Source organism: Lytechinus variegatus, chromosome 2 (assembly GCF_018143015.1).
Source record: "Lytechinus variegatus isolate NC3 chromosome 2, Lvar_3.0, whole genome shotgun sequence".
Classification (NCBI taxonomy): domain Eukaryota; kingdom Metazoa; phylum Echinodermata; class Echinoidea; order Temnopleuroida; family Toxopneustidae; genus Lytechinus; species Lytechinus variegatus.
The window spans coordinates 71,965,670-71,989,846 of record NC_054741.1 but is presented as its reverse complement, the minus strand read 5'-3'; the positions used below and the strand labels follow the sequence as shown (position 1 = coordinate 71,989,846).

Below are 24,177 nucleotides of genomic sequence, written 5' to 3'. Positions count from 1 at the left end.
ATTATTTTTTTTTCATTTTCGTTTTATGAAAAGGCAGAAATATCACAATCACATGAATCTCACTTAGAGATGACAAATTGGAGCCAGTTTAGTTATGACAGAGATATATATACTAATATGACGACATAATACGTCATCGGAAAAGGGAGGTGCCTCTCATCTCATGCGCTGCATGCAAAATTTTCAACTTTTTTTTATTATCATATCGTATTGTACGTGGGAATGTAAACATCATTCTTCTAAAGTTTGCGATAGTCTACAAAAAATGACCAGACCTGTTTTTATTTCAACCGAAATAACACTACATTAAAGACATTAAACTAACAAGAATGCTATCTGTCAGTCAGATATGAAGCATAATAAGTTGTTTTTAGTTCAATTTTGTTTTGATATTTGTCAGCAGCTGGCTGATAGGCCATACTAATTACGAACAAATCAAAAACTTGGTTTTAAGAGTTTAGATAACAGACTACGCGAGACGATGCGTGAAAACACACAGTCCAGCGCAGCATGTTTTGCTCATCGCAGTTATAGAAATATATAGCTAGCTCGTTCGCTCAGCTAGCTAGCTAGCCAGGATCTCCAGTACAGTCGCAAAATCAGTGGTGTACCGTGAGGTCGTACAACGAATTTCTTGGCCACCTGTTCACTAGTGTTTGGAAACAGTCGAAATTTTGTTTTAATCTAAAGGGAAAGTGACACATTTTTCTTCCAATTTGAAAGAAGGGATATATACATATATCCAAAATGACGATTAAGGACGCATTTATGGAGTCATGGAGGCGAAATTTTGGTGAGTTTCCTCCACCGGGGTTGATGTTTCTCTTGGAGACTACCGCTGCCGAAGTTCTCTCTGGAGGCAAGCGGCATCTCTCGGACATCCAGCTGCTGGAGGACGACATGAAACTTTGCAAGAGCCGCATCTTTAAACTTCGCAGTGAGATTCGGAGAGAAAAATACTGCCAATCCTGGATTGCCAAAGAAATCATAAAGCGCAGGAGGGCTGATGAAGGTTTGGAATCTGTTGGGTCGGATGAGACCAACAGCATTGATCTCGATAGTGAGGACGGTTTAAAAAGCGGAGAGGAGAGCCATGATGATGATGCAGACATGATCGAAGATGAAAACCTTGATGAATCTTGCGAAATCCCAGACATTCCAACCATAATGCCTGTTGTGCCCCCAAGACCAGTCCGTTCCAACACCCTTACACAACAGAGCATCACCAGGACTCCTTTCCCCACAAATGATGATGATAGTGACAGTAGTGGTGATGACTACGAAAACGTTGCATTCATATTAGCCAACAGAGAATCTGTCCGTAGTTTAAGTCCATGCACCCCCGAAAGCAGAGGCTCAGACACTGACTATAATAATGATGAAGGTGGTGTGGTGCGTTCTGGATCATTTGGAAGTAGCCTAGAGGATGTTAACATTACTACAGAGAAGAAGCTTCACATTTTGAGCTCTCGTGCAGGTAGTTACCTGCCGGAATCTCCATCAGTGTCTGTACCCCAATCTCCGATCACAGACTTTGATAAATTCAGTGAGCAGGGATATGAGAGTTCAAGCACTACAGAAGATGTTTTGTTGAGTGCCGGAGAAACAAGACCAGACTTTGGTAGGTTTTACCTTTTTGCTTTTTATTATTGCTTTTAATTCTTAAAAGGTTTAAGTAAAAATCATTTGACTATTTTTTTTAATCTGATGAGAGAACTTGTTCAAAATTAATTTTAATAGAATTTTTAAGTTATGTGATGACAGTCAAATGTCAAAGAGACTTACTTGAACAATAAATTTGCTAGCAAAAACAACAAAAACTTCCCTTTTTTATTATACAATTATTTTGGATAGGTATCGTTTAATGTTTACTAATCAGTGAAATAATGCAATATGCATGCTTATTAATACTTCTACTTCTACGATGATACTCAGCAGGATTCATAAGTCAGGATGTAGTGCTAAGGAAATATTGTGGTCAATAATGGGTATTTTTGATTGCTTGCGAGTTGAAAAGAGGTTAAGGGAAAGGGAAGAGGGAGAGAGAGAGAGAAATATAGAAAGAGTGGTAGAGAAAGATACAGTTGTAGATAAATTTTGACTGTGAGAGACAGAAAATGGATATTTGTAAGGCCTACTGTAAATGATATTACAGAGTAGAGTAAAACAGGGAATCTAATATCAGTAGGTGAGATGATAAGGTGCATGAACAGTACAAAACAAGAAAATTATATTACACAGATGGGCTATATTCCGCTTTGAATGATGAAGGCCTTTTTTACATCTGCTTGGCATGCATAGCAACAACAACAAGCAAGATATCTCTACTGCATGCTCTGTAATAGCTCTATGCTTGCACCATACTTGCACAGCATAATGCTGCAAAAGGGGAAGTGAGTGAGATATAATATACAATGGGATAAGCTCTGCCTCTGGTTTGGGAACCTTATTAGTGATTTGCCATAGATTGTGGAGATTCAATTTATGTGACCCAGTCATTCAAATGCGTTGTTGTATTTAACCATAAGTATGCACAATCTCAGATTTCTCTGCATTATTTTCATTTTTTTTTAAATTTAAGATTGACATGTACATGTAGGAAGCCAAAACCTTGTCAAAATATAAAGCTGCCCTACCCTACATTCCTGTATCACTGTACATGTATGTAGGTCTAAAGTATATTCTGTAGAAACGAACTGTTTGTTTACATTTCTTTGCCATTCTATGCTTGTGTGTACATGTACGTAAAATTGATACTACAGGTCAGATGCCCTATCATAAACAGAGCGGACTAATTGGGTTTCTATTTCATACCATTAATGCCAGAATATTTATTGTGTGTGATATTGATTATACTTAATAGCATTTATTATATTCAATTTTATATGAGCATTGCATCAGTGAAATAAAACCATTCCAAAACAAGGATTAAGATATATGGCTGTGTGAGTTTATTATTAAAGGGGAAGTTCACCCTGAAGAAAACTTTGTTTTAAAAGTAGCAGAAAAAATAGTAAAAAATATTGGTGAAGGTTTGAGGAAAATCCGTTAAAGAGTAAGAAAGTTATTAGAGTTCAAAGTTTTGGATTTGTGACGTCATAAACAAGCAGCTGCCCCATGTGTTATGTAATATAAAATGCATGAATGTCAAATTTTGTATGGTTCCTGAAGACATAATTTTGTTTTCTATTCATGATCGGGGGTGAAATGGTTTGTCTATTGATATACAAAAGGTACAGTGAAAACCATTTTCAATTTTCAGAGAAAATGACATTTCATTGATATTTTACCATTCGCTATGTAGGAATGCTGCTCGCATATGACGTCACAAATCATATAATTGAAATTCTAATAACTTTTTAATTATTTGACGAATTTTTCTCAAACATTCTGCAATATTTTTTATTATTTTTTCTGCTATTTTTACAATAAAATTTTTGTCAGGGTGAACTTCCCCTTTAAAGTAATTTATAGGCCTTTTAATTGTGCACAGTCAGCACAGATATATCTCCTGTACTTTGTCACACCCAACTTTTGTCTGGGTTAAGAAAAGGGCCAGATCTTAAGAGAGTGGATTAGCTTCATGTATTGTATTTGATTTGTAGAGCATAAACCTTTGGGTGCTACCCTTCTATAGAAGATAGATGTATACAATCATGTATTCATCCATGGTATAGACATTATAGAGATTTTCTCAATTGTAAGCATTACTGCAGGAAATTAAATAAAAAAGAAGGAAAGATTGTCTGTGAAATCTTTTGATGTAAAACATTCATTCACTTTTCAAATGACTGTATTTTCAGGCAGTGATGTAATTTGCATGAGATTAATAGGCAATACATACCTTTTCAAACCAAGGAGATATTGGCATGTTTTTTTTATATACAGAGCATGAGCTGGTATCCATAAAGGATGGTGGATTTAAAGTTTTCAAAATTTTTACCCCCCCCAAAAAAAAAATAAATGCTGACCATTGTCCAGCAGCAATCTTTTTTCTTATCAACCAAATTGAGATACAGTACTAATTTTTAAGCTAAACATCAAAGCCACTAATGTGATGAATATTATCAAATAGTAAGTTTATACTAAAAAAAATAGGAGCAGAAAGTATAACGTGAGGTAGGGGTGGTGGAGTCAGGAGGTGTGGGAAAATTTAACATGATTCAGAGCTAATCATTTTGTTTTTAATTTAAACTTAAAGGTATTTTTTTCGCAAATCTACTTTGTCTATTGCTCCTAGATGTTCTACTTGTACTGGGGTATGTGTATTACATAATGTTATTTCTAGATAAAAGGTTCTATAGGATGCATATTTTAATATTCTTTCAAATTAAACTAGAAATCAATCCATTCTTTACTCAAAAATAGTTTTAAAAATATGACTCTTGAGATATCAGTTGTATCCAGCTGACTGCTAATAGAGTCATCATAGTATTTTATTTTGTTTCTTTTTACATTGAACAATTACAATTAATATAAAAATCATCATATGAAAGTGAAAGAATGTCTTTCAGGCTGTTTTAAAAAGAAGAAATAATGAATTGGCTGCAATATCCTTCTTTGTGGTTAAATTATTTGCCCTATGATAATCCTCCTTTGAAACTAAACATGTTAAATTGATTTCAATCAAACCATTCAAAATAATACTTCGCTGTTAGTTTTAATGAATGGTCTTTAAATATGACACTCCCTTTTCTTTTTCTTCCTTACTAAGAAAAGTATGTGCTATCCTTCATGTGGCAATAATCAATAGATATCTCACTCACATTTAACGTTGTTCAAAGGCAAAACAAGTACTTTGAATGAATAGGTACTTTTGCTAGAAAATATTAGCTTTTAAAAACACTGTACTTTGGAAGGGACCGGATGAAGTTCTACTTTTAGTCTGGAATAAGTCAAAGTTGCTACAAATTTATATCAAAGTTTATAGTTTAGTAATAATTGAGTGAGACAATTGAAGATTGGGATACGTACACAAGGCTCAGAATTGCTTGAAATTTCCCCTTTTTAAGGAAATCTGTTTGTTCATAAAATTATTTAAATGTCCAAGAATTGTGTTAAGATTTACACAAAAGAGTGTAATTATTACTTTTTAAATGTTTGCAGATTGATAAATTTGTCAATTTAGGTTAAGACTCTATAGTATTGAGATTGAGCTACATGTACCTGTACTTACTCATCCAAATGGTACTATGGTAGGATGCAAATATTGCCTTGCTGAAGGCTTCTTTATGTTATTTTTGTAGATTTTCATTCCTAAGATGAACAGAAGTCATGAAAGGTGCACTTGTACTTTCCAATTCTGCATGTGGGACTGGGTCAACAAAAGCAGATAACACTATCCCCTTGATTTCTTGATTCCGAGGCACGCTGAACAAATTACTGCACAGCATCAGCAAACATTCCCTGAGAATGCACCACCAATTTACAAATTATGTCTCAGAAATTTCTCTTCAGACTACTTTGCATGAGCAGCCGTATTTTGTTTCGAAACAGATCTATACCATATGTGGGAATTTGAGAAAGTTGATTGCCTTAACAAATTAGCGTAAGTAGTTCAAATTGTGCATAGCGCAATGTTAGGATTTTGTTGTTGATGTGCTCCAATTCTTACCATTCTTGAAAACAGCAGTGTGCATATTTTCTTGACGCAGACTTCTGAGTGATACAAGGTGAAGTATAAGGAAAATGAAAATCTTGGTTGGCGTTCCCAATTTCTCCATTTTAGATGTGGACAAATATTCTTTGCTATTCATCTACAGATTTATCCATATATTTTAGCAAGTTTACTGACAACCAGAGAGGATTACTTATGATGTATGTAGGTTCATCTGTTCTTTGATATTACAAAATACACTCTAGAAATGGTGTACAAACTGGTGTAGAGCTATCTTCTGGGATAAATAATAATTAATATGCAAACTTTTGCTTTTCTTGACAGTTATTCTGTGTAGTTTTTCTGACACATTATGCCATGATACAAATTTCATAGTTATAATTTTCTTGATATCTTATATCTTTTGAAAACCTGAACAAATGCTGATTTGCGTTCAAATGTTAAAAGAGGTCCTTGTTTGCTCCCTATGTTACTTTTGGGAATAAGAAGAAATTGTGGAAGATGACAAGATGTAGGAGAAGAATGAGGAACAAGAGAAGGAGGACAAGAGGAAGAGAGTGAAGGAAAGATAGTAAGAAGGAGGAGGAAAAAAGAATGAAAGAAAGAAAGAGAGAGAGAAAAAGCTGTAATCGCTCTTTGGCCTGCTGCTCATGAAGGCAAATTATCTCAGCTTGCCGTTTGGCAGGTGAAGTCTTTGTGAGGAGAGGAGGCATCGTGTCAAGTTTCGGCCAATCGTCACATTTTGATGACTGTGTTTGCTAACTTGGGTCGCCTTGATGCAATCCATTCCCTGGCAGCCGTCTTCGGTTTGCGGGTGTGGATTACATCGCCAGAAGATGTGGAGGGTCCTTTGTCATGCAGGATATATCCAAAAATCGTTGTTGAAATTGAATAGAGAAATTGATCGTGTAAAAACAACAGAAAAGATTATCAGAGCATCATTGAATCTGACTAATCACAACAGTGATGAACATATTACTCAAATAAAATGATTGTCAAATTACATTTTACAATTCCAACACAAAAAATGCTATCTTGATTTAAAGATTTTTGAAAAGTAAATGAATATTTATTTGTCTTGTAAGTATTTGTTATTTGATTCATAGGTGCAATTCTTGATACATCCATTATAAATGAAAGACAAAAACCCAGAGAAATGTCTACCAGTATGAGAATTGAGAAAAGAATCTCCTTTAGCAGTCAAATTAATATCATCCTCCTTATACATGAAGGCATATGACATACTAGACTCATGATGCTGAAGCTCAATTTTGATTTATGAGTAAAATCTGAAGAGTCACAATTTTTATTGGAACTATGGAAGCTACATACATGACTTTGTATTTGATATCAAATGAAATATAATGACTTAAAATCTTTACTTGTTAATGTTATGTTTTTTTTCATGTATAATGTTTAGCTAATTGAAAATAAAAGAATATCATTGGACTTGATGGTTGGATTTACAAGGTCATTGACCAGTAGATGCATACAGTATCCAGTCCACATATCCACCATCCCCGAACAATAGCAATGATGAGCCTGATGTGAACTCTTCCTTCTGGATGAGTCATCTTGACAGCCTCTCTCTCTCTCTTCTCTGGTAGAGATTAGTCTACAGACATAGACTATAATTTGAAATTTATTGTTATTAAAGTCAAGGCTCTGAATGACTGAAGCATTTAGCCTAATCTACATGGAACTTTGTTTCTGTCAGAAATAACCATAGCACATTAGGCCTTTAAGGCTCTGTAGTCTTACAGATCAGATCCTGATGCAAAGTCAAGCAGGCAGGTGGCAATAAGGGTCTGTGTGAGCAAACTAGCTTGGGATGGGGGGGAACTCCAATTGATAATGAGAGAGGACAGAGCATACATCCTCATCCCACTCAAACCTGTCAGTCCTAGTTATGAATAATGTGCATTTCAGGACCTGTTTCTACCAGATTTATTTCTACTTCAGTGCATCTGGAGGACCTTTTATGTGAAAGAAACCACCTTGAATGTTGATTTTTTCTCTCTTGAACTTCACTCTTGTTCTCACGTTCTTGAAAAATAATATGGACCTACGGGTGAGGTGTGAAATGTGAAACATAGAACAAATCGTTATTAAAATCTTGTATGGGGACTGAACTTCAAGGATCACTAGACAGAGTGAATATTCTCTAATATGCCCTTGTGGCTTAGAAAATATATGATACATTGGCCTACACTAAAGGCGGTGCTGCACCATCCCGAGTTTGTTCAACCTCAAGATTTTAGGCTGATCGGCCCTCTTTGCAATTAATCTCGAGATTCGAGAAACCCCATCTCCACCATGGCAAAAAGAGCGATTCCCACTCGAGCAAGGCATCGATGCATTTTGGTCTGACGCCGTGAATAAATAATCGAGAGTGCGTCTGCACCTACGAATTAGCGTGATAATTCGTAAAATAGCGCGCTATTTTGCAAATAATCCCAAGTTGACTTGGGATTGCAATCTCTAGATTAATCCTACAAACTAGCGCGATCATGCGTCTCCATTGTAAATAATCTTGAGATTGTTCAGATCGGGATAATTTGCCGGATCAGAAATAGCGCGCTAGTTTGAAAACTCGGGATGGTGCAGACGGCCCTGAAGTAGTCCTTTTCCTTTTCCATTTCCATAAAACAATTGGACGTTTCAAGTTTTAATCTTTTCTTACAAGTAGCTTTTCTGTATATTTTGCACACATTACTCACCTTCATTTACTCATAAATTTCTCATCATAATACTAGCAGAACAGATTGATGATTTGTAATTTGCAGTCTAAAATTAATGATTATACATTAATGATATTTCAAGAACATGTTTTTGAAAAGTAGGAATATAGTAGGCTTATGTTCTTAATTGCTTTCTGGTTAAAACGCCAAACAAATTTCATTAAAATGGGTACAGAGAAGCCATAAGGTTTTATGTGAAACCATCTTGCTTGGTTTGTGAGAGAGTTATAAATTTCAAGTAATCATATTGACAAATAATTGACTGGATTGCAAACCAACAGGGAATTTCCCTCAACTTGTACTTTTATGATACTTGCATGAGCATGTAAAATATTGTTGGGATCTTGTTTGATTTTTTATTTGTTTTGGCCATGTCTCCTTTCTATGTAGATCCTGGTAACCATGAAAATGATATAGGCTTCACAGCCTTTTTGGTTTACATAACTTGTATGTGCTGTTGACACTTGTGTTTTAACACCATTTTTACATTACAAATTTTAATTGTGCCTCTCAAATGGGGGGGGGGGGGCAGCCGACTGTGCCCCCCCGGCCCCCTCATGGATCCGCCAGTGTTTCAAACAATCCAGAACAAGCAATGTATACAAAACTTGACTGACCTCTGCTGGTTATTGGATATTAAGCTACTATTTATGCTTTTCACACTGCATTTCCTTAACCCCATACTATCTTTTGGGGGGTTTTGCTCTGTCTTCCTTAACCCCATAGTAATTGCTCAGCAGGGGTTAACGCATTAATCCTGGACTATCGCACAGCTCATGAATATTGATGATTTTGCCATACAGAGCATGATTAACGTGCAACTTCGACTTCTGTGATTGGCTTATGCTTAGCCCCACTCTTGCTTAGCACGGTTTTGTTTCACACTGCATCTCTTAGCACCGCAATTGTGGTGCTAACACCGCAATGAACCGGCTAACCCTGCTTTTTGCAGGGCCAGATAGTACCATACTATTTACTGTGCAAGCCTGATTTGCTAAAAACGTAGTGTGAAAACGAAGTAGGCTAAGCTTAACCCCGGGAAATTGCGGGGCTAAGACCCCCCCCCCCCTTAGCCCCACCAATTTACAATGTACCTGGGATTAAGGAAAACATATGTGCAGTGTGGAAAGCATATATGATTCCACTAGTATGAATGGTTTAATTTTTTGTAAATCTCTTTTTAGCTTTAGAGCTAGTACAGGTTATACTGATGATGCTCTCAGCTCCACACCAACTTATTATTTTTTTCGTTATCAGACAGACAGTGAAAAGCAATGCAGCATTTTTATTATTATTTTTTTTTAACCCAAAATCTAATACCACATAATATCATTGATAAATGAGGGATAAGAAAAATGAATCCACTAATGCCCCAATGCAGTTTCCTGATATGGAGAACCACTGACCTCTTCAAAGTTGGGTTTCTTCAGGTTTAAAGTCTCTGGATGGAGGACGTATTGTGAAGGCAGCCCAACTCCGTATGGGGAAATCAGATTTGATTCATTTTAATTACCCTGTTTTATGGTGTGTTATATTTTTGGGTTTCATTTCCTTCAAGTCCTTTTTCAACTGCTGCTATAGTATTATGCCGTGTTTACACAGTGACACGGCTCGGGGGTTCGACACGCGAGCCGTGCTCAACACGGCAATTTTATGCTGTGTAAACGCGATCAGTGTGATCCGCGAGCCGTGTCGAACACGGCTTTTTTGATCCGCCAAAATCGTAGGTTTCAACCCGCGAGCCGAGTCAGACTCGGCAATTTTTTCGTGTGTAAACAGAAAGCCGTGTCGAACTCTCTTGACCAGGTCACTGCGCGCGCTTTCACTTTTGGCATTGTTGTTGTTTGCACGGACAAGATTCGATTCCGGCGGTGAATTTCCCGCGTTTAATTTGCGACGTCATGATTCTTCTTCCGTTCGAGATCCGCGAGCCATGTTGAATTCGCCTTTTTATATGTACATATAAACGCGATCTCTGATCCCTTCGTCTCAGTGTTCAACCCGGCTCGCGGATTCAACACCCGAGCCGAGTCAATGTGTAAACACGGTATGAGTGATAATAAACAACGGCCAACAGATGTGTAAATAAATATTGAAAATAGTCAAAATCTCTTTACTTCTGACTTGACACCATCCCAATCACATTGTAAATTGAATCAGGACCACATTCAGATCCAATGGTCTACATACACGTACATGGTTGGGTCCTACTTCCTTGCCCTATGTGGGTACGTGTAGTCAATTACCATGGTCATTGTTTAAAGGGCCTTCATGAACATATTCAATCTGGATTACAGCTTGGCTGCTGTAAAACCATTAATTGATGTCATCTCTTTATTATTTTACCCTACAGGCCTACAGTATGTATGCATATTCATGTTTTACGTGTAGCTAACCAAGAGACTAATTCATTGCTGTTAATACATTACTGCCAAAGTGGTTTGGAAAAGGAAGTTGCATGGAAAACCATTGGTATCTATAGAAGCAATGTGTTTACACTCTGGCTTACATGTATCTCTGTAAATATTATATAATGTACCTCATGGCTAATGATAAGGTCAGATTTAGTGATATCCTGAAATTTGTAATACCTTGTTTTGGTTATTAAGGAATTGATGTAGGCCGAATGATTTTTGTCTCACCTGCGAAGCAAAGTGAGACTATAGGCGCCGCTTTTCCGACGGCGGCGGCGGCGGCGTCAACATCAAATCTTAACCTGAGGTTAAGTTTTTGAAATGACATCATAACTTAGAAAGTATATGGACCTAGTTCATGAAACTTGGCCATAAGGTTAATCAAGTATTACTGAACATCCTATTAGAGTTTCATGTCACATGACCAAGGTCAGAGGTCATTTAGGGTCAATGAACTTAGACCATGTTGGAGGAATCAACATCGAAATCTTAACCTGTGGTTAAGTTTTTGAAATGTCATCATAACTTAGAAAATATATGGACCTAGTTCATGAAACTTGGACATAAGGTTAATCAAGTATCACTGAACATCCTGCATGAGTTTCACGTCACATGACCAAGGTCAAAGGTCATTTAGGGTCAATGAACTTTGGCCGAATTGGAGATATCTGTTGAATTCCCATCATAACTTTGAAAATTTATGGATCTGATTCATGAAACTTGGACATAATAGTAATCAAGCATCACTGAAAATTTTGTGCAAGTTTCAGGTCTCATGATTAAGGTCAAAGGTCATTAGGGTCAATGAACTTTGGCCGAATCGGGGGTATCTGTTGAATTACCATCATAACTTTGGAAGTTTATTGGGCTAGTTCATTAAACTTGGACATTAGAGTAATCAAGTATCACTGAACATCCTGTGCACATTTCAGGTCACATGACCAAGGTCAAAGGTCAATGAACTTTGGCCGAATTGGGTGTATCTGTTGAATTACCATCATAACTTTGAAAGTTTATGGATCTGATTCATGAAACTTGTACATAAGAGTAATCAAGTATCACTGAATATCCTGTTTGAGTTTCACGTCACATGATCATGGTCAAAGGTCATGTAAGGTCAATGAACTTTGGCCATGTTGGGGTTTTTTGGTGAATAACCATCATATCTCTGTAAGTTTATTGGTCTAGTTCATAAAAAGTGGACATAAGAGTAACCATGTATCACTGAACATCTTGTGCGAGTTAGAGTAGTATTCAAAGTCAGCACTGCTGCTATATTGAACCGCGTGATGCAGGTGAGACGGCCAGAGGCATTCCACTTGTTGAAATTAATAATCCAAAGTACATGTAAGAACATTTTCAGGTGAGTATTTTACCTATTCTAAGAGTCCTTGTTATTACTGCAAATTAGGCCGTGTTATGCTTCCACTTTTTAGGCCAGAATCAGCATTTCCAAACGTGATTAGTCCAAAACACGGTTGCGTCCATGCTTACTTTCATTTAAACGCTGTTTCAAAACGCCGATCGTAAACTCACAAATAGGTGCGTTTGTAAACGTTGTTTGACCAGAATCAGGCTTTCTGGGGAAGTATAAACAGAACCACGATTGTAAACGTGTTTAAATGACGTCATTTGGTACATGCTTCTGGTGAGATGAAAATCTGTGGGCAAATACAGTCTTATTGCTCATGTTATCTCGAAGTAATGACAACAATTGGAAATAAAAACTTTAGAAAAAAGGCGCGCCCAATTTGACCTCGCTTTACGATGTGAAGCCAGCTGGAGATCATGATTTGCTCTGGAAAGTTAAGCATAAACAGCACTCCCAGAACCACGTTTACGATCGGCGTTTTGAATCGGCGTTTGAAATTGCTGATTCTGTCCTCGCAATGGAAGCATAAACACACCCTTAGTCTTGCAGACACAAAATTTAAACCCATGTGAAGTTTTAGTAATAGGTCAGTAGGTCTAGATGTGTTGGCATTTTTCAGCTGTAAGAAAGTAAATTTGGCATAAAATGTTGAGAATCGCATAAAATTTTAGAATTTTTTATGCTTTATATTGGAATGTATTCCTTCAACTTGCGAAGTTATGAATATGGGGAGAACATCCAAGCTTTGAACGTGATTCGCTTGAAACCTTGTTTGGGAGACCTGTTGAAGTGTAGGACTGTTCGTTAAAGGTAAATGCCAGTTGCAGTAACGATATCAAAATGAGTTCAAATGAATCCAATGAAATGACCACCAAAGTGTCTGTTTGTATAAATAAAAAACATGTGCCAAAGGATTCTGGAAGAAATTGTGTAATTGCTGAGAAATTAGCAAATAAGCACAGGAATCGGGGTCAAGCGTCGGGCAGACATTCAAGGCAATAATAATACACTGTCCCACATGCGCTTATCTGTGTTGGTGATCTTCAGTGTGAAAATTTTTTAGCGTGGATTTCAAGATTTCACAAAGTTCAGTTTATGTAACTGTACCAGATCTAGATCCTCGATGATATACTGACAATTAAGCCTGGTTTACAGACTTTCTCATGAAATCAGTGTTTACTGCAACTACTGGCATTTCTCTTTAAATCACTCACAATATTACAATGAGGATATGATCCTTCATTGATTTCTCTCTTGGTCATGTTCCATTACCATTTTGTAGGATTTGTTTTCAGTATGTGTAATGATTTTATGTTGGTACTAAGTAATAGAAAATACAACGATAGAGGTCACCAATGATTCAAGTGCTTCTGGACTTTGCTTCAGATAACATCCTTTTTCCGGTTTATCAACCTCAGTTTTCATTCCATATCCTGTCAAGTTCCGGTCACATAATAGCAGATGCGAACCCATCTACCGCTATTCCTTTTATGACGATGTGGTTTTCATTGTGAAAATTTGCTTATCATGACCCCACAAACAAATTATTTGTTGTTGAAAATGATGGGAATTTTTTTAATGAAAAGGATCCAGTGTCTTTGGTTATGATCATTGGCTTGTTGACATCCTTCGTAGGATGTCTGTAAAATATTTCTTATGATAAAGGTGTTGTGATAGTTTTACCGAGAAATGACGTAATTATTTACCTCAGGAAATTTTTGAAAATCACGAAAATGCCACCCATAAGATTTTTCATTCAGAATAAAGCATTTTATCAAAAAAGAAAAAAACAATGTTTCACAAGACAACAAATTTATTAAAAAATCAGCTCTCTAAACGAAAATGGGTGGGTGAGAAGATATTACAATGAAAATCACAAAAATTCAGTGTTCTTGCCTTTTCCTAAATCCTCGGTTACATTACACATTTTCACTCCCACTATAGTAAAAATCTTCTTTTTTTTTTACCACCATCAGTATGGCGAATAAGGTATTGATTCCATTTTCTATCAGATTTTCTCTCATACTTTCTATTTTGCAAAACTTTTTATAACGTTGACTTCTGAACTTTCTTACCAACAAGGATGTCAATCAGATTGCAATTGTGTCATTGTTAGAAATCATTTGATGATTTTTGTGCATGATACCTGTAGACTAGAAACTACATGTTATCCTGAGCACAATAGAGGAGGACATACAGTTTTCCGTGGAATCACATTTTGTTGTTCTTTAGGTCATTAACATTTGTTTCATATTCTTCAAAAAATTACCAAATAATGGGTAATTTTACCCTTTGGGTAAAAAGAAAAAGATGCATTTTCAATTTTGCTGCTATCATTCTTATTTTCTTTTACTCTTCTACTGTAATGTATGTCATGTTAACACGGAAAATGGGGATTAAAACTTCAAAATCATTTAAATGATATAACATAAAGGCCTTTTAAAGTTAAATTTCATATCAAATCCATTACATAGCACAAATTCCAATTTTATGTTGATGGTAGAACAAATACATGTAAGGTACAATGCAGCAAAGAATAAAATGAATACTAAATTGCTGCTAATTTGAAGAATACCATATAGCTCGTCAGCAAAGATCAATGCCTTTTCTGAAGAAAATGAGGGCAATTTACTGCAAATCCTATTTGTCAAATGATTAATCAGATTATGAATTCAATTATGTTGCAAGTATAGTTGATTGTAGGATACACATGTTGTTGACCCATGCAGTTCATTCTGTAAACAAATGTGTCAGAGAATGTATTTTCATAGTAAGTCAGTTTCAACATACACAGAGGACTGTAAACATAAATACCAGGTATTGGTTTATTGACATTACACAGAAATTATGTACTATGATGCACGTGATGCAAAGTTACCAACTAGAGTGGTCAATTGTAAATAAACTTCAAGATAAGCTTGTCCAGGATGTATGTATGAAATTGATTGATACCATGATCTGCCTTGTAATGTACATTATATTTATATTTTACTTACATGAGAAGGTTGTTGACTGAATGAATATTTTGTAGGTAGTTGCACCAACAGTATTTTGTGTTTAATTCTTGCTTGCTTCTCTCTTTCTTTATTTTGTTCTTCCTTGCGAAGATTTCTTTCCCTTTCTCTATATTTTTCACTTTCATTTCTTTCTTTCTTTCTTTCTTTTCTTTCTCTCTCCCAGTCTCTCTCCTTGATAAGTTATTATGCAATGATGCCTTTTCAATTGTTTTATTGCACTAGAACTGTACATTTAGGCCCTCTTTGTCTTGTTTATAGGACAGTATACTGGGCACGAAGGTGGCACATTTTGACCTATGTTGCAACCATATATGTCTGACCAAGGATTAGTGGTTAGGAAGTTACTTTTGTACATGTATGTTCAGATAATCTCACTGCCATTATGATGGTTATGGACTTTAAACCCACCTAAAATATTTCTTCCTTTCTTTTCTTTGTAATATGCTGGATCTGTGACTTCACTGCACGCTACTTTTATGTCATTGGTTATTTTGGGACATGCTGTCTGCACACGTCTGACCAAACAGCACCAGACTAGTAGAGTGAAGAAAAAATAAAGAACTTGATAAAATTGTAGTTGCTACATTGTTAGTCATGAACATGATTTGAAAAGAAAAAAAAGAAGGAAGTTTTGACTTTTGATGTATTGAAACTTCAAATGGCCGTTAGACACAGTTGAATTTTTACCAAGTCATGGAGCTATGAGCTATATATATCTGATCAACATAAAATTGAAAAATAAAGAAATGGTTAATGAAATGTGATTTGTAAGATAGGAATGTGAGAATTCAATTCACATTATTACAGAAGCTTTATGAGGAAGCACATTGTTATATGACTGAGGCTGAATTGAGTATAGATCTTCTCCATCTTCATTTTCTTTATGTACAATGAAAAGATTGATTTCAGTTGTCAACCCAATACTTTTTTAGTAACCAGCATCATACCCTATTATTAGATACAGAACGTCATGAGAATTTGTAAAGCAAATGTCATCAGAATAAACACTAAAAAAATTTCAGAATTCTGCCCAAATTGATTCATATCACCATTGTTTTTTCATTGGTCAGTTAAAATTAGTATCTTCATCATTCTCTTCTGCTAGAGGGATGTTAATTCAATGTAAACATATGAAAATAATTCCTTTCTTGCTCTAGACTGTTGATACCGTCTCCTAATACAGTGAGTCAGAGGTTAGGACGTGCCGACTTCTCTGACCCCAAGCTCAGCGTGAAGCTTGGGAAGCAGTCCCGCCCAGCTTGTTTGGTTTCACATTCTATGCAGTCATTCACACTGGGCTGTAAAAAATCGAACGATTTTAGTAGGTGGGTAATGCTGAACGAAAATTATTTTTTATTGAAGACATAGAATTTCCTTTAGTATATGAGTTTATGTGGAAAACTCACACTGATGTGTGTGGTAATTAATTTGGTATTTTGTAGGTGGATTAAAAAAAATAAGCAGCAGAGTCAGCACTGTAGGTGCAGTAATAGCATTTCATAAATAAAGTTGAATTCTTTCTGTAATATTTTGCACCGTCTTCTGTGTATCGGGTTGGGGAGGGGGTGGTGATGGGGATTGGGGTGAGAGAAGCAGGATGTGAAAGGTACAATACACTCACTATACTTCCCTCCCTGTTAAACGTCATGAATCTTGGGGTGAAGAACCACACCCAGGTGACTTCATAGAGGTACATAAAATCCAAATGTCAACATACATCAATGAAGACTGATAATAGTTGCGTACACATTATTCCTCCCAGTTAACATCACGAACCTTTACATGTATGATTTTTGTAATGTCAACATACATCAATAAAGACTATAATAGTTGCGTACACATTATCATTATTCCTATTCAAGTAAAGTTTTCCTCCCAGAATAAAATACCTTTGCATGTATGATTTTTGTAAAGAATGTCAGCATACGTCAATGAAGCCGATGATTAAGTAGTTGCTGAGGCTTTATCATTATTTCTATTCAAGTCATATTGTTGACATAATACATGCTGGTTTCAAGTGAAAACTCATATTTTGATATGCCCTGCCTTCGGACGATATTGTCACACTCAATGGAGACTGAGCTACAGTATAGTAGCCGGTGGTTACAAATCGTTACAATGTCTGAATCCCACTCAAGATCTATGGCCATTCCACAGTTTACAAAATATGTCTGCTTTGGATAACAGGTGCCTCACAATACGCTTTGTTAGGCCTACGCTTTGTGCCCTTATAGTTTTTTTAATTATTCAGTGTAATTTTAATTAACACTAATTAATCTTTTTCAAACCAGGTCTATCTAACACCACTTTTCTCTCATGATGAACTGATGATCATGATAGACCAAATGATCATGCGATAAAATGGAAGGAAACAGCAAATGGTACTTAGCTTGAGTTTATATTGGACTAAGCCAAATAATAAAACGGTTTCGACATATTGGTGTTGAAAACAGTTGCTCAATGAATTAAAGACCAACATCTGTGCAGGGTGTCGCATCTTATTCTCAATTTTGAATCAATAAGTGGGCCTTGAAAAAAAAAATTGTGTTCTAAATCAGGCTTAAATAAGCTATAGTATACAATTCCATTCAGACTTGGAGGATAAAAATTCAGACCACACTTGGTTGTTGTGACAAACGTATGATGTATGTTTTCATGTTGTCTTTAACACTGCAACAGATAATTCTGGGTTTGAATCTCCAACCTGATGCAGAGAAAGAGGAGGTTCGAGGAGCGAATAATGAATCGGTACTTGGATGCTTACTATGGTTGTGACGGAAGTTGAGGATGTTGTAGTTTGATCAAATGATATTCCATGACCGGGCAAACAAAATCTGACATTCTAACCTTGGCAAAATGAAAGTAGGCATGGTCAAGTTCAGTATAATAATTGCCACAGTTCAGTATATACGTCAGTTTCTACATGACTTCACAGTATGAAAAGGGAACAAAGTGATAGGTTTAAAGGTATTGTTTAACTTTGTGAGCAGCCGATTTAAAAAATTCTCAAACCAAGATGAAACATGTGTACAAGTGCATGTATTAGAACTAATAAACCCTGAAAACAACCACTATTGAGAATGAAAAGCTAAAACTACAAGGCAAACCCTGATTTTGTAAATAAGTGTCTTATAGACGCCTAAATAGTACACATAAGTGTATGGGATTAAATTAAGATGGTGTTTCCGGTCACTTTATATTTCAATTTTTGAAACACTAAATAATTATTTTCGAACGCAATTTTTTCAGGGCTTCATTTTTGTAACATATCGCAGACACAGGTGACAAGTGTGACCTTCTAGCTCAGATTTTTTAAAAGTCAAACCAATGTTAACCAATCACTTTAAGCTACCATTTGTCATACAGAACCTATTTACTGACCAGATCAGTTTGATTGAGCAATGAGGTTATATATTTGCTAAAAATAACTTTGATCACTCCACATCCCATGTGTATTTATGAACATCTTATGTAGAGCATTTTGCCTTATTTTTTCACACGACTTTTGTGCAAATATGCATATTGGTTAGCAGTGTACTGTACAGTACATGCACAGTAGTGCTATTCAATTTGTTTTAAGTGAAAATAATATGACCAGCATATTTGAATAACTGTTCATGTAAGAACTTACAGAATTCATTGTTCAATCATGTGCACATACTGTAGAGGGAAAAAGGGGGAATTTTTTGACGAGAAATAGTCCCGTCATATCTAGTGTCTTTTTTAAAAAGCCTATGGTGTGTTTACAACTTTTGGAGAAAGAAAATACCGGTAGATCAGATTATTTTCTTAAACTAGAAAAGTTGGAATTAAAAACATTCATAAAGTGGTCAATTCTATCAAACTGTCATTACAGTGTGTTGATTTAATTTCTGTATGAAATTTAAATGCACATACACGTATCAATAAATGTCTCAAATATGTCCTTTTTTTAGGGGGGGGGGTATGAGTGTGAGGACTTCCCCTTGATATTGGTAGTATGTACATCCAGAATTTGGGGCATGAATTGTAAGTTGGAATTCTATGGTTAGGTTCTCAAAACTACTGCCACAATTCCTGTTTAGGTTACTTGTCCTAATGAAAATAGTGCATTGCATATAGACAGCTGAAACACCCCATTGCCGCCGACCATCTTCCTTCCATCCATTAGCTACCAACATTGTATCATAAACAAAAAAAACTTGATGATCAAGGAAACAACTGCATAGAAACCTGTATTGAGCTATCAGTCATCCACATGAACATTGAGCGATAAAACTGGCTTCTCTGAGGCTGTTCTCATTACGCTTTCTAAAACTAGTTTACTGGAAACCGATTCAGGAAACCAGTTTGGAAGATCGCTCTGCTAGCGTTCCCACTTGATCACATGAAAGTGGTTTTCAAATTCACTTCACATATAGCGATCTTGTTGCTATAGAATGCCCACAGTGGGGTGACACGTTTCGCATGAAATTTGAAACTGCTACGTAGGCATTCTACACCTGTCGTGTGGATAGCATGCTCAAAATGTGTGAAGATCGTTTTCCGAAAAACGGTTGTGTCCTCACTTATGCTAAAACCAGTTTAACAAGGCAAATTGATCTTGAAAATTACTTTGCAAGGTGGTTTTCTGAACCGGTTTGGAAGATCGCTTCGACCGTTCTTACTACACGTTTAACTAGTTTCCAGTAAACCAGTTCTAGGAAGGTAGTGAGAACGGTGTCTTTGTCTTCTTAGCACGGTTTCGAAGGACTAGTTATATCCATTTTCACTTTTACTCCCTGTATGTTCTATTGTTTTTATTTCTATGCTGTTTGATAAACTATACATACTGTTGTGTAAATCGTAAGGTGCTTACTGAAGATCTTTCGGTATTAAAGCAGTCTGTCTTCCTTGTTGTTTAACATAAGTACAAAGCATACTAGCCATATCAACTACCGGTATTAGAAAGAGATGTTTCAGACAGCATGTTCCAACAATTCATGGATGTTGCCATGGGATTTTGATAATAGTCATAAATAGATTGGGAAAAATCTCACCAGATTACCTTGTGTTTTCTTGTAAGCACTTGAGTTTCAAGTACTAATACACAGAGGAGGATGTTTCAACTTGGAGAGGCTTGGTTATTGAAAAACCATTGACTTGTCCACACAGACAGCTACAGTTCACACGTTTCTCGATATACTGCAACCTGCTCTGTTTATTTTCATGCTTCAAAACTGTAGTAAGGAAGACATTTTTACACTGGACATTGTGGAACTGTAAACTACAGTAGGCCTATATTGAGAAGGAGCAAGCTTTATAGTCTTCAACTTGAACTTTATACAACATTTCATGGAGAACTGAAATGAAAAATGGATTTTACTACATTGATTATATACTGATCATAATATTTTGAGGGAGATTTCTTCTTATTTTGCTACATTTGTGGTATACAAATTCAGATGATAAACTGGAAGGTACTATCTAGAAGGGAACTTTTTATTCCTGAAACTCTTGAGAGGTCCTGTAACATTCCATGAGAGCTGAAATGGAACTGTGGTGATTACCCACATTCAGTTTGGAGATTCACAACTCTTGAGAAGTTCTTTTATTTCAGATTACACAGCATGGCCATGCTGACAAAAATCAAATGAGCAATGAAAGGTCACTATTCCGAACAGTTTGCTCAATGTCTGCAAGAGTTCCTGCAACATTTCTGGAGAACTAAAATTCTTTGATTGCTCCATGGTCAAGAATGGAGGGCATGGATAATGGGAACTGTGCCCTCACAAATGGAAAAGAGGGACAGGTACAAGAAGATGGAGAGGGAGAGGAGCAGGAGAAAGAAGACCAGGTGCAGGACCAAGAAGATTTGGAAGGCAAGGAACATGGGCAGAAGCAAGTGGAAAACGTGCAGGAGCAAGAAGGTGATAAGGATAAGGAGCAGGCACATGACCAAAATGAATTTGTGTTAGAGCAGGAAGATGATGAACAGGAGCCAGAGCAAAGGCAGCAGATCCAGGAGGAAAATGGAAATGGGAAAGAAGAAAAGCAGGAGCATGAGGACCAGGTTTTGGAGCAAGGAGATGATGAGCAACAGGAGCAAAAGGACCAAGTGCTGGATCAAGAAGACAGCGAAGAAGAGGAGCAGAAGGAGAAGAGAAAAGAGCAGGTGCAGGAGCAAGAAGATAGGACAGATGGGGAGCAGGAGCAGGAGAAAGAAGATAAGCATGGGATTGAACAGGTGGATGGGGAAGAAGAGGAGCAGAAGGTGCATTTGGGTGGTAACGAGGAGCAGGTAGATGGGGAAGGGGAGGGTCATGTGCAAAAGCAAGGAGATGAGACCAAAGAGAAGCAGACGCAGGAGCAACTTCAGGCACAAGAAGATCGGGAGGAAGGGAAGCAGAAACAAGAAAAAGTGGAGCAGTTGCAAGAGCATGGAGCTGGGGTAAATGATCAACATAATAATATGCAGGAAAAAGAGAAGCAAATGCAGGAGGGTGATGAGCAGGAAGATGAAGAACAAGGGAAGAGTGATGATGATGATGGAGAATGGGATAGATATTGGAGTAGAGAGGAAGATTGGTACCTGAAGATGATAGACAAAGTGTTAAGTGGTAAGTTACAAATAATACCGATAGAGAAAATAATAGGTGTGGTGTGCAGTGATTGATTTAAAGAAATGAAACTTAATATGTGATCAAGGCCCTTTGCATAAAAGTTACTCTAATCATGATAATAGTAACTTTGTCATCAAATGGTGTCTTCCATAGTATCCTTGTACTTGATCGGTTATTGAGCATCGTTGCCATTGAAGTTACATTGTGGCAAAGTTACCGTAATATTAACTATTATGCAATGGGCCCAGAGCCTATTCAGATTGTCGTCAATTGCCGTAATATGTCTTTTCTTTAATACAAGGGAACAGGCTCTTTCAACAAAAACCACCGAAATGTCAACTTTTTGTACATGTATATCATTTATTATTTTTCATTAATTGAGACAAGCATATTACATCCCAAACATAGCTATCAACCATCCTTGATAGGGCTACAAACCGGAATGATGGGTACATAAATAGTATTTCAGTGTGATTCCAACCAAAGGTTAGATAAACAATGATTTTTCAATTTGGGAAATTGACTTAACACCTATCATTCATATTTGACTTTGCTCTGATGTGATGAGAATGAGCAGTGACATGATTTGCATATACACACAGCAAATATGACTATGCTTAGCTATTATATATTGTTTGCACTTTGCAGACACAAAACTCATGGTTTTCTGAAAAACATGCTTTTGAAATAGTATGGACTTGGCTTGAAAGTGATTGTGCTATATTTTTTGTTCAGGGAAAGTGGAGGGTGGTGTCTGGATATATTTTTGTCCGACCAGTTAGACTTTACTATTTTTGCTATATATATTACAATTGTGAAATTATTGTTAAGGGGAATACAACAATAAACTATCTAATGTGAAATGCTTTACATTGAAATGGAGCAATAGTCCCAGATTTCAGTTGAATCATATACCTGTTACAATCTGAGTGGACAGGATCTTATTATTTAAAGAAAAGAAAAAATCCTCAAATTATGAGGGTTCTCAGCGATGGTGAACCCTATCTGTTGAGTGCAACAGGTGGTTGATTTCCCTGAAATAATGGATCACATTAGCACACCTTTTCCTCTTATAATATACTTTAATTTGATGATTAAGGTCGGTTGATTGTCCTTCAGACGGCTCAATCTCTTTGACCCTATTCCAGTACAAGGATACTTCAACAAGTTAGAACAGTGCCATTACATGTATATTCAGTATATTCACCACCTGGTTATGAACTTGGAAGTTTGAGTGTGTTCATGGATGACATTTTGGCATATGTGTTCTATCCAAGGAGAACAGTGACCGCATTAATAGTACATCACAGAATTATTAGTGAGATCTTAGATTGAAAAGAAGTGATCATAGTGCGGCACAATGCAAGTCAACTGTTATCTTCCATAGCTGCCCAAGTACTGAGGGGTATAATGTGTACAATTATTTTACTGATTAAAATACTTTTATAGACCTTTTTGTGCATCACAAACTTTATATATTTTTTTCAAGTTGAATAATGCTACTGAATATACTCCCTTAAAAAAAAAATTGTTTTTGTGTGAATACTAGTAATGAGACTATATTCACTAGCCTTTGGTGTATTCACTCTAGATTGGTTAAAGTGTCAAATATGAGTCGGTGCTTGCAGACTAAGGAGCAACGGCTTTTGATCCTTTCCGAGGGACTTGGTGATGGGGATTTAAATGCCTTACCAAAGGGCACCAGCGCACTAAGTGGGAATCAACCCCGGGTAACTGGAATGCAATCCCCCCGCTCCTTCGATGCTTTTATAGCATTGATTCTTCTCGTAGCCAGCTATAATTTGAAAGCCGCTTCAAAGAGACATTCCATACCTAAAAAAGCTAATGTAAATTTTTAATTCTTTGTAGAAGCTTGAATTGTGGTATTACTATGAAAAAGTTGCCACATTCAACCAAAGGTAATGGAAATTGGAGGGAATATGTTACCCACTTCTGACAGGCAGTTTCCACAATAGCTTGCCTCTATATGACCTTGTTGTGATTATTAAGAAATTATTTATATATCCGGAATAGTCTTAGTTCACGTCAGCTGTTATATGGGAGGGGGATGATCGGTTCCATTGAGGTCAATTGATAGATAAATTAGCACAACTGATATTTCCCCTTCCCTTCCCAGTAGCTGAACAATTGATTATGTTTCAAAGAAGCAGGGGCCAAGAAATCTCAATGTGGTTATGACTAACCTAAACCTATCCAGTTGTTATCGTCTTCATTTGAGTGGGCCTGTATTTGAAATGAAAGCTTCAAGAAGTTATTAGGGACAGTATCGAGTGTGATGAATCGCTTTGTTTTTCCATTGGAATCCAGCTTCAGAGAATTATTTTCTTGCAAATTGTACTTATGCATTCTTTTATGCCGATTGGATAAAACAAAACTCTATCATTGTGTCAGATTGAACTTGTCACCTATGTGCA

The 24,177-nt window shown here is 36.5% G+C and overlaps 1 protein-coding gene across 3 annotated transcripts in view; it reads left to right on the top strand.

The window, feature by feature from the left end:
- Nucleotides 1-555: 555 nt before the first annotated feature.
- Nucleotides 556-24,177, top strand: part of LOC121408906 (active breakpoint cluster region-related protein-like) — an 83,088-nt gene continuing 59,466 nt past the window's right edge. For 2 of the 3 annotated variants that reach the window (XM_041600617.1, XM_041600614.1), the window contains exon 1: nucleotides 556-1,621. In XM_041600617.1, the coding sequence (XP_041456551.1) occupies nucleotides 748-1,621 (874 nt within the window). In that variant the 5' untranslated portion in view covers nucleotides 556-747. Of the gene's footprint in view, nucleotides 1,622-20,290; nucleotides 21,740-24,177 lie in introns of those variants that run through there. The other variant, XM_041600615.1, reaches the window with a different exon arrangement.